The sequence below is a fragment of the Rhipicephalus microplus genome, chromosome 4 (assembly GCF_043290135.1).
Source record: "Rhipicephalus microplus isolate Deutch F79 chromosome 4, USDA_Rmic, whole genome shotgun sequence".
Taxonomy (NCBI): domain Eukaryota; kingdom Metazoa; phylum Arthropoda; class Arachnida; order Ixodida; family Ixodidae; genus Rhipicephalus; species Rhipicephalus microplus.
Genome location: NC_134703.1, coordinates 143,639,179 through 143,651,205, shown reverse-complemented (window position 1 = coordinate 143,651,205; position 12,027 = coordinate 143,639,179). Strand labels below are relative to the sequence as shown.

At 46.7% G+C, this 12,027-nt stretch overlaps 1 protein-coding gene across 1 annotated transcript in view; it reads right to left on the bottom strand.

The window, feature by feature from the left end:
- Positions 1-6,579: 6,579 nt before the first annotated feature.
- Positions 6,580-12,027, bottom strand: part of LOC119172898 (putative cytochrome P450 301a1, mitochondrial) — a 93,351-nt gene continuing 87,903 nt past the window's right edge. The window contains exon 9 of the mRNA XM_075891978.1: positions 6,580-6,856. Coding sequence (XP_075748093.1) covers positions 6,719-6,856 — 138 coding nt within the window. The 3' untranslated portion in view covers positions 6,580-6,718. The remainder of the gene's footprint in view (positions 6,857-12,027) is intronic.

Genomic DNA, 12,027 nt, shown 5'->3' with positions numbered 1-12,027 from the left:
TCAGAGGACTGCTGAGAAACCTCGATGATATGCAAGAACTTCTACGCAAACATACACTAAAGGTGCTGTGTGTGCAAGAAACACACTTAAAATATAAGCACACAAAGTCCTAGGCAGTTACGCTATTATTCGAAAAGATCGGGATGATGCTATCGCATCATCTGGTGGTGTTGTCATCGTAGTTGATCAAGAAACAGCTTGTGCACAATTACCGCTTCAAACACCCCTTGAGGCGTTGGCCGTCCGGGCTGTCCTCTTCAACTGTTGTCCCAATTCGCTCCACATACATGCATCCACATCACCAACTCAATAAACAGGAATTCCAGGCAATAATAGATTAACTCCAAGAACCATATGTTGTCCTAGGGGGCTTCAATGCGCACAATAGCTTATGAGGAGACACTCGCTGCGATGCGCGAGGTCGCCTGATTGAACAGTTCCTTTTTTTTCGGTGCGTGCTTCCTGAATAGCAAAAAGCCAACTTATTACAATATCGGTAACAACACCTACACGTTAATAGACCTTAGCATAACATCTCCATCACTCCTACCTCTTTTTTCTCGCAAGTACATACGGTAATGACCATTTTTTATAGTTATTCGCACATCTATATCAAATATATGTCCTCTACAGGTTCTGAAATGGTTCACCGATAAGGCTAATAGGAAACAGTTTCAAAAAATGACTCTACTTTTTGACATGGGGGTCTTAAGCATAGAAGCTGCTGTGAGCTACCTGACAGCTTCATTGGTTGTTGCTGCAACGAAATGTACACCGCAAACGTGTGGACCATCAGGCAATTAAACTGCGAGTCTAATGGAGGAATAGTGACTGCCGTAATGCACGCAAAAACAAATTAAGGCATTGCAGTTGCTCAGAGATTCACCTACAGCCGAGAGTCTTGTAAATTTTAAAAGCATCAAGTCGCAAGAAAGAAGGACGTGCTGACAGGCGAGATGAGAAAGTTGGCATATACTCTTATCAGGCATTAATTCATACACACATGAGGCGAGAATCTGGAATATGATTGGTGAGGTAGCAGGACGACAAGCACACACTTCATCTAGTGAACATACAAAGGGAGAGTTTGGAAGACCAGGTGAACACTCTCGGGGCGCACTTCGAACAGGTCGCCAGCTCATCACACTATAGTGAAGTGTTCCAATGATACAAAACCAGAATAGAAAAACAGAGGTCAGAGCGCAAACCCACAACACACAAGCCATACAATGAACCTTTCTGTTTAGCTGAACTACAAGCCTCACTTACCTGCTGCAATAAATATACCCCAGGCCTGGACAGTGTGGCATATAAAATGTGGAAACATCTGCCCACTGAAACCCAAAAAGCTCTCCTCTCCCTGTATAACGGGATATGTTTTTCCGGCGAGCTACCCTCAGCCTGGAAGGAAGCTATCGTTATCTCAATTCCAAAACAAGGCAAGGATACATCTTCAGTGTCCAGCTACAGGCCAATTGCCTTAACCAGCTGTCTTTGCGAGGTATTTGAGAAAATGAAAAACAGGCGCCTGATGCACTTCCTTGAAACTAATGGCCTACTAGACCAATACCAGTGTGGGTTTCAAAATGCTCGGTCCACCACTGACCACTTTGTCCGTATCGAGGCACAAATTCGTGACTCTTTTGTTCATAAGCAAATTTTTTCTTTCGGTGTTCCTCGACATGGAAAAGCCATATGACACTACGTGGCACTTTGGCATAATGCGAGACCTATCATACTTAAATGTGTGGGGTAGAATGCTGAAAATCCTTGAAAGCTCCCTGTACCACCGGGAATTCCGTGTCCAAGTGGGCACAGTCTTATCTCAAATATTTGTTCAAGAACACGAGTGCCACAAGGAGGTGCATTGAGCTGCACACTTTTCATAGTTAAAATGAATTCATTGCACCTGTATCTCCGACGTAATACTTTTTACTGCATATATGCCAATGATGTACAGATTAGTTTCAAATCGTGCGACATCTCAATGTGCCAACGCCAGGTTCAACTAGGGTTGAACAAGGTGTCTCAATGGGCAGATGAGAATGGTTTTATACTCAACACGCAAAAGAGCATTTGCGTCTTGTTCTGCCGAAAGAGGAGCCTCCATTCTGACCTCGACATTGATACGCATGGTCAACTTCTGTCAGTGAAGACCTAGCACAAGTTTCTTGGTCTAATGTTAGACACAAAACTAACCTTCATTCCACACACCAAGTATTTAAAAGACTGGTGCGCAAGAACAGTGATTATTTTGAAAGTGTGGTCAAGCACTACGTGGGGTAGTGACAGGAAATGCATTATGAATTTAAATAAAAGCCTCGTACGCACACGCCTAGATTACGGTGCTATAATCTACCAGTCTCCGACACCATCAGCCTTGAAGATTCTTAACCCTGTCCATCATCTAGGCATTCGCCTCTCTGCGGGTGCTTTTCGAGCTAGCCTCGAGGAGAGCCTGTACGTGGATTCAAATGAATTTGCGCTCCACCTACAGAGATATAACGTGTCTTTTTGTACTCTCTGAAGGTGAAGGCAGGCAAGAAACAGCCCTCTCATTTCACAATTAATAATTTGTCTTGTTCTGGCTTGTTCGAGAACCGTCCTTCGTTGAGGCAGCCCTACTCGCTCTGTGGAAGGGGCCTCGCTGAAGAAACAAGTGTGCCTCTTTTCGAACACAGTCCGATGGCTCCTGCTGCATATCTGCCATCGTGGCAGTGGCAGCTTATAGACTGTGAGGTCTTTTTTGTGGACGTCACAAAGCACGCATCCTTGTGCACACGCATACATACTCCCTAGAACCACAACACAAATATACATACCCGAGTTCTTTACCGATGCCTTAAAGTTCAACACTTCTTTGTCATATGCAGCGGTGGGCCAATGATTTTCCGAGGCTGGCGTTCCTCATCCTGATACCAACATTTTCATAGGAGAAGCTTATGCGATACTGGAGGTCGTAAACCATATCAAACAGATAAAATTACAAAATGTGGTCATATACACAGATTCCCTAAGTGTGGTTAAAGCGCTAAAAACTAAAAAACACAAGAACCCCGTGCTGGTGTCACTTTACTCACTTCTGTGCACACTGTACACATCATAACAGCATGTCGTTGTCTGCTGGGTGCCAGGGCACCATGAGATACAAGGGGACGTTTTGGCCAACAAGCTAGCTGCTTCCACCAACGACAATACTTCCCATGCATCAATACCACTCGCTGCACAAGACTTGAAACCTTTTCTAAAACGAAAGCTCAGGGGGTATCGGCAGAGCACGTGGTATAGACGGCCAATAAGTTTCATGCTATTAAGCCACAACTAGGTAATTGGCCGCCACTATCGAAAACACGATACACAGTAGCAACACTTACAAGAATAAGAACAGAACATACACACTCTGCACATTCATATCTTCTGTCTACCGGCAATCCACCAATGTGTGAAAGATGTGGGGAAGCACTCACGGTTCTCCACATTCTCGTGCAGTGCAATGAGTTAGATGCCCTAACAAAAAAAGAAGTTTTTACTGTCCTACCGATAGCAGCTCCCACTACACATAGGGACGCTCATCGGTAGGGATCCACTTTTTAAACTGCAATAACTTTTCACATTTTTAAAATATGTTCATAGCTTTCACCCCATATTTCAAGGTGATTCGTAGCACGACGTCGGTACCGAGGTTGTCGCTGTGGTGACTACATCTCCACCATGTTTTTATTATCATGACATTTTTCTATCCACTTTCACTGCACAAATTTCACGCCACTGTCATGATTTTATTACTTCTGTGACTCTAAGCCCGCGTTAACGCGAGGAATTTTAAGGCCCCTTTGCAGCCTCTCGTCAAATCAATGTTCATATCTTTAGCCTACTGAAATGGTGCACTTTTTGGATACCAATTGGTACTTGCGCCATAAAATACCATTCATCATCATCCCCAACGAGCTAGTGTTTATAAATGGCATGACATCAAACCAGCAAGAATAAAAGCTCAAGAAGTTTGAGAAGGCTAGAAACATGAAAACGCGGTCGACGGTTCAGGAAGAACCAATCGATCTTTTAGCTTGGCAAACAGCATTACGGTCAGAAATTAAGGACGGTAATGACGAAAGCTGAAAATGGTGTATATTTTTTCACAATCCTGCTTGAGAGATGTTAAAGTCAATAATTCGTATGCAATATTTATCGCAAAATATTGCTTTGCCATTACTTCGCGGCCATTCAGACAAACTTTGCGTAACTGATTCAAGCGCAAATTATATATCATAAATCATAGGAGCTAAATTCAAATTTTAATCTTAAATACCGACCACATTGAGCTGAATAGATGTTAGCCGCAACGTAGATATAAACTATTTTTTTCTGACAGGAGAACACTTGCAGAAACCTGTTGATGCAGGCCAGTCTATCCTGTCAGTACTGAAAAATGTTGGTTTTATCACTTTCACTTAAACTTGGCTCTTTTAGAGAAAGCGAATGCCAAATAAGCCATAGTACCATTGTCAATGAAAAACAACAATGGCATAGTTACAGTTGCAGTGGTTTCAAAAGTAACCATTTATAACTAAAGTTACGGTGAAAAAGGGACGACGTCGCTTGTCCGTTTTTTCAAAAATGTGTATGTAATCACAAATCAAATGACACATTCTAGTTGATAAAAACGCATGACCGAATATAGGTAGTTAAATTGAGTTAGATTATGGGTGAACGAAACTTGAAAGGGCATCTGACACAAGGATTTGATGTCTAATCCTCATTTTAGTTCATCAAGTTTTTTTCTCATGCAACGTTGGCAAAAAGGGTATTTATTTCAAAAATTTTTTAAGCTGTAAAATTTGGTGGTTCTTCAAAATTGTGCACACTTTAGAATACTACAAATAGAAAATTTGGTTGATGCCGTGGGTGCAACTATGCAACTACCCTAGAATTTTATTTACTGCACAAGGAAATACATGCGAAAAGAGACGGAGAGTGCCTCGTGAGCGAAGTCGACGCCCGTTGCGTCTATTCTCTACGATAAACGCGCATCAGTCACTTTTCTAGTAGTTTTTTGTGCACAGGGCCTGCAGAGTGTCTTTGGATCTCTATATATCAATGAATGGTTCGAAAAAAAAAACGCCCACCAGCCAAGGACCAGGCTGGGGCGGGTCATGTCCAAGTAAAATGTCGCCAATACTACACGACTTACAATGGGCGAAGCAGGCGGCAAAGAATCCACAAGACTTATAGGACCCAACAGGCGTCGAACTAATGCAACATATACAGCGCAAGTAAGACAAAGCTTCTTAACGAATCATAGGGAGGGTGACCCTTGGAGTTATTCTGCATTCGCGGCGTACCCATCGGCTTGCATCAACCGCCGCGATACCCTTTTGGTCATTTGTGAAGAAATATGAAACAAAATGACGGATAGAACGTATTTTTCTCCTTTTTGTACTTCTTGTTGCCACCTGTCTTATTTACCGTTCTTTAGTTTGGGAGCAACTGTTGCCTTCTTTTCTAAGTGCAGCAGTGGAGATTACTTTATAAATCGTAATACAGCATTAATACCACGACCTCTTAAACAGCTTCGTTTTTGAAAGGTTATAAAGAGTGGCTTCACTCGTGGAAAAACGAGCAGATATGGTGTAAAAAAAATAAAAAAGTGGAAAGCCTCTGGCGTCAGAATTTGAGGAGTGTCTGTAGCGTATTAAGACGTAGACGTAACGTTCACGATGCTTCACTTAAAACTTACTGCTTAAATGAAGCTCGATAATCTTCCCGAACGAAACCCTGATGAGATGCGAAGCAGCAGCGTTGCGTGCGGGTGGCGTCACAGATTGTACGATGCCATCGCGGGCGCTGTGGGGAGCGCTGCAAGATTCGTTTCAAGCGTTGGCTGGCGTAGGTCTTATGTGACACGTACAGAAATATTTCAATGCGCACGTTAGGCGCGCGTCATGTTTATTGCGCGTGAACCAATGAGTCAGCGGTGCAGTGAACTATGGTCGCGGCAGGTGTTGTGGGTGAGCGGACCAGGTGGCAGCTGCAGGCGCCTCGGCGAGACCGTGGCAGACAAGGGAGAGAGTGACATCAGCGCGCACTGCGAGCGGAGTGTGATGTCAGTGTGCAGTAGCGGCGTGACCCACCTGGTACCATACCAACACCTGTGGCACGCAGTGCATTGGTACGGAGAGAGAGAGTTACACAAGCTTGTCAAAGAGCTGCTTCGCATCTAAAAGTGACATTGTCCTCGTTTCTAATTCCTCTAACCTATAACCAACTGGTTACAGTTACAAGTTACTGAAAAAAGTAACTAGTAGTCAGTAACAATTTACTACTAGCTTGTTACTGTTCCCGACTGCACCACATATATTCCGAATATGCGCCACATGTATCCCGCATTGTAGGAGGCCGCTACATTTACACATCTCGGGTGTCTTTTTTTCGTCCTTTACATCCTTGCTCAAGTGACCTACAATGAGGGTGTGGCCGCAATGGCTGGACCTTCGTTGTGGTGAAAAAGAAGAAAAAAGGAGAAAATGAGCGAAACGTAATGGTTTTTCTTTGCGCTTTCTCAATGCAAGGTATTGTGCTTTTATTGGCAGCGCAACCGAAATATATCTTATGTGATCCACGGAGAAACAGTTCCGACTAAATTATTTTGATTACATGGCATCATGATGGGACATCCTCACACTGTAGCATCTGCATTCTTCGCGATGTATGGTTAGTGTTAAGTAGCAACCTTTAGGAAAGCTGGCAAAGAAATCCTTTTGAAAGAAAAGTCAACTGACTCATTTGGTACATTTCCCAAACGTCGATGAAAATCTATGTCTTCTTTGTCACAGTGAACCTCGTACTTCAGCAAAATCTGAAAGGCACCAAAAATTGCATCAGTACAGCAGCGTACCAAGTCATTGCTGAAAGCTTTTGAACAGCATTTTCTACAGTTGTGATACAACTAAAGTCCGACTTTTTTATCACCTATAAAATAATCTACTTTTTCGAATTTATGGCACAAACTATCAGGAACCTGCATTGAGTAGTTAGCTCTGGTTCATACTTGAGGACACTTTTGGCGCTCATTCATCCAGGGCACAGGGCTCACAAACACAGGACCAGACCATAACAAAGGACGGGCGCCCGTCCTGTTGTGTTTTGCGTCCTCATTCACCTTCCGTCAAAAGTATCCTTAGTTATGAAGGCACCAACGAGTCTTCTTTTTTCACACTGGCTTCAGATTACGTTCATTAGCACCTTCCCTGACATTTTAAGGAAACACTCGCAGCTATATTTAGCAACAGTGAACAATAGGCACAATACACACATTACAAGCAGTAAAGTTACATAATAACTGACTTCAAGTAATAAGTTAGTGCAGTTTGCATATTCTCCCCATAACTTAAGAGCTTGTTTTGTTTCTTCCGCTTCTGTTATCGGCTTTTAAATGCGAAACATTTTTTGTGTACTGCAGACACTTTGAGCTTCTATCTATCTATCTATCTATCTATCTATCTATCTATCTATCTATCTATCTATCTATCTATCTATCTATCTATCTATCTATCTATCTATCTATCTATCTATCTATCTATCTATCTATCTGTCTATCTATCTATCTATCTATCTATCTATCTATCTATCTATCTATCTATCTATCTATCTATCTATCTATCTATTCGGCGACCTACGTCTGGTGCTCTCGTGAACATTCCGTTAGGTTGCAGAAAAACTAAAATTAGTATAGGATGTTTGTATTAGACAAATACGACTCACTCGTCGTGACATGAATAATGTGACAAGCCTGTCGCGTACAAAGTCAAACCCTTTCCCACAGACGTGTGACACATATTCGCGGTTGGGTATGTGCCACAAGTATGTGGGTATGGGCCACATGTAATAGGCAGTTTATGTCTACTCAGGAACGGCCAGAACAGACATGTGTAATTTTAATGCGTGGGCATTAGGAAAAATTGGCCCCGTATCTGCATGTCACACTGCAAACGTCTTCGAAATACGCTAGTTTTGCGTCCTGAAAGAGTGAACAAAACGCTTCCTGTTCTGCGCTAAGAAATTGGTGAATTGTATTCTGGAAGTGCTGCGTTATGCCTAGTTCACACTTAAACATCCGCTTTCTTCAGCGAACGAAATTCCCCTGCCGCCGAAACGCAGCGTCGTTTGCACTGGACGCGCCCCGCGCCGCCGAATTTGCCATCTACTACGGGGCGAACGCGGGATAGATGCGCTGTCACCCGGTTGTTGTCGCAACTCGCAAACGATACTACGCTATCTGGTGGTGTATACTTTGACGATTCCCGTACGCAAGAAGCAAGAAAAGACAGTACTGCTTACTTTGTAGGCAAGTGGCTGTCTTGTAATGCACGAAGAGCAGAAAAAACCGCTGGCGTTGGTGGGTTCGTTTTGCATTGCAAGACCGCAACAAGCTCGGTCACGCCAACAGCAAGCTCGGTCACCTCATTCACGAAATATGGAGGCGAAGTAGGCACAGAGTAGGTTAAACTCCCGTTGGTTTCAACATTCAGTTACGTGCACTGCAGCATAACAAGTGAGTAGGGCTTGGCCGTCATGCAGTTTTCAAAATTCCTTCACTAGCGCTCCTATTGGTCCGCGGTGACCGATTCGGCCGCAGACGCTGCAAAAATCGGTCCGAGAGCGATCGGCGCGGAGAGGGCCCTTTCGGCGGATCTCGCTGCCGCCGAACCGGACTTGGAGCACTTTCGGCAGCCGGAATGCTCAGTGTGAACGCGGCCTAACCGAGCGTGCAGCGGAGGTGAATGAGCACATCGAGTCACGTCCCACGTGAGACATGAGGGCTATCTGACAGTTATCTTGGAAACCGAAGCGCGCCGCGTGCGCACCCGCATCGGAGGCGGTAAGGTGTAGAATGCAGAGTGACGGGTAGGTGTCCCCACCATGTCGTCTTTGCAAAGCGTCGGAAACACTTTCCTTTTCGTGCAGGCGTTGCATTTTCAGCGCAGCGTAATAAACGCTACAGTGTTTAGAATTACTTATGTATGCTTTTTCGAGTAAAAACCCACACAAACAAATTCTTGACGTGTTCAGATATGCACAATAATTGCTTTTTTAATTGAAAATCGCACAAGTTTGAACGCTGAAACTTGAGCAATATTGGTGGGCGCTGCGGATGGTTTCGGCCGTTCGGGGTATCATTAAGAGCGGACAAACAGACAAATATACAGACAAATAAAGAGACAGACAGACAGACAGACAGACAGACAGACAGACAGACCAAAGTTTTTGCGTCGAAGGTCTCCAAGAAAGACCACGTCTTGAAAATATCAGATGAGCAGAGTTGACCAGATGAATGCATTGAATAAATGCCAGTGAACCTACAGTAGGGGGGCGCTGCGAGCGCTCGATGGTGACGGACGCACTCCACATCGCCTCCGTAGATTTTCTGCTATTTCTGCGGACATCCACCTTGGTACCCCTGAAACTTGGATTTATCGTCACCGCCAAGTTCTCCGCTTCGCCTAGACAACACCTTTGTCCAGGTGGGTCCAGTTTTGACAACTTGAGGGACGTCCTTCACTCCCGGCTACAACGCCGCCTCGCTAAGGGCTCTCAGCCCGGCGATGGCGGCCGCTAACGTGGTTACGGGCTATGATCCTACCTCAAGCCAAATGCTGTCCATGGAGATTTCATCCTCCGAAAACACTATGCCATCAGAAGATGAATACCTCGACGACATGGTGAAACTGTGGCAACGCAAGCAAGCGAAATCGAAGTCTGCGTCTCAACAACAACGAGACGCCACGGCGGGCCACCATTCCTCAGCCTTGCAAGGACCGCCGGCGCGCCATCCCTCCGGCGGTGTGCCTACCTCTGCTCCGTCCTCGCAGCCAGCGAAGCAACGCAAGTGGCGTCCGCGTCAAACTCCTCGCCTCTCTCGCGACGACTACATCGTAGTGCTGAAACCTCGCGTTCCCTGCGAGCTACGCACATTTGTCCCGGCCGATCGCGCGGGCGACGCCATCCGCAGCTACCTTGGCGACCGGACTACCACGCAAATTCAAGTGTGGCCAATCTGGGAACAGAACATCTTGGTCTGTAGCACCACCATTTTGCCTATGGCACAGCGACTCCTCGGGGACTTCCAGCTGCAAGTGGGGGATCAGCAGCTGCCCGTTCGAGGCCACGCCAAGGCACCAGGGGATACATGCAAGGGCGTCATCAATGTAAACCCTGCTGAAAGCCCGGAAAAGATAAAGTCTTAACTGTATTGGCCTCAAGGTACTATCCTTGCGGTCCGCAAACTCGGAGATTCCGCGGCGGCGGTGGTGACTTTCGAGGGCACGACGTTACCCCGCTTCCTCTTCTACCACTGCGTGGCGACGTATATCCGCGCCTATAAGAAAACGGTCCCTGTATGCACCAAGTGCGGTACCATCGGTCATCGACCACCTCAGTGCCCTCACGCCGCTCCAACCCAGTGTGCCAAATGTGGAACCCCCGCACCTGCAGGTCTAGATGCCCACGACTGCCACCCCAAGTGCCTCCTCTGCCATGGCGCCCATGAGACTGGGACCAGTGGCTGCACGGCAAAATACCGAAAATATCGGAAACGCAAGCAGCCCTCAACATCTCCTCGAGGGACCACCTCATGTTCGTCACAGCCAGACAGCAGCACAAACCTGCATCATTCGGCTCCACCACTCCACGCCGACTCTCAAGCATTCCCACCGCTCGAAGCACCAGCCGCGATACCTCAGGTGAGCAGTTGGGCAGGGAAAGCTGCTTCTAAGCCTCTCTCACCCCCTTCTGTCGATCCTCCTTCTCCCGAACTTGCGGCCCTTCGCCAGCAAGTTGCGGCACTTCAAAAGCAAAATTCTCTTTTAACTAAACAACTCCAACTCTTAAATAAGCGACTTCAACCCCAACAACAGTGTACTGCAAAGCCATCCGGTATTGCCTCCTCTGTCCAGGCGGCTACGCCAGCTATGTCCAAGCTTAGTCCTCGCGCTAAGTCCACTCCCATTAAACCGCCGGTTCAAGCAGCCATGTGTACTCCAGCACTCGGAACCGGTGCTACATCTACTCCAGAAGCTTTTGAGGCTCCTGGGGCACCTCAGGTTCTCTTGCCCGCTAACCAAACTCTCCCTAGCGAAGAGCACACCCCGCGCGTAGAGGAACGCCTCACGCGCGTCGAAGCTTCGATTAATCACCTCCTCACCAGCTTCTCGGTCCAACGCATAGTAGTAGAGGTTACTTAGGCTATTCAAGCCTGGGCAATCACCCAGTTTCAACCCAAGGCATCGCGTTCCCGCTCCTGCTCGGTGAGCAGTGAGGGTACAGCTCCACGGCGTCGTCGTAAGGTGGCTACCACCACCCCGTCGTCGGACAATGCGGCCTCCGTGCCCATCCCTGCCTCTGAGGATTCCGAGCGGGACATGGAGGACCAAATATAAAACCTAGGACAGTCACGATGGCTACCAATCGTACGTCCCGTTCAAACATTGCGTCTAAATTCGAGATCGTACAGTGGAACCCTGGAGGCTTCGGGAACAGGCGAAAGCGTTCACATCTTTCCCTTTTCCTCAGCTCACTTGGCTCTCAGCCGGCCGTCTTGGCGCTCCAAGAATCTGGCCCTGCTCCATCCCTTTCTGGATACTGCTCCTATGTAGGCGGCACCACCACATGCCTCCTCGTGCATAAAGCTTACACGGCGATACAGATCGACCTCGATCTGGATCTTCCTTACGACTACTGCATGATATCAGTGCTGTCTCAGCGGAGGGGCCAACCATCAATACATATCTTAAACATGTACTGTCCCCCTCGCCTTGCGAGGGCTTCGTTTGCGCATCTCTTCCATCGGGCACTGCGTATAGCGGCCCGACAACCACTGGTGATTGTCGGGGACTTTAATGCCCCCAGCCCTCACTGGGGTTACCACTACGAGAAGGCCCGGGGCAGAGAGCTCAAGGAGCTCATTTCCTCGCTGAGCCTGACGCTTCTTACCGATCCGGCACAACCCACACGTTCCGGCAACTCGGTCAC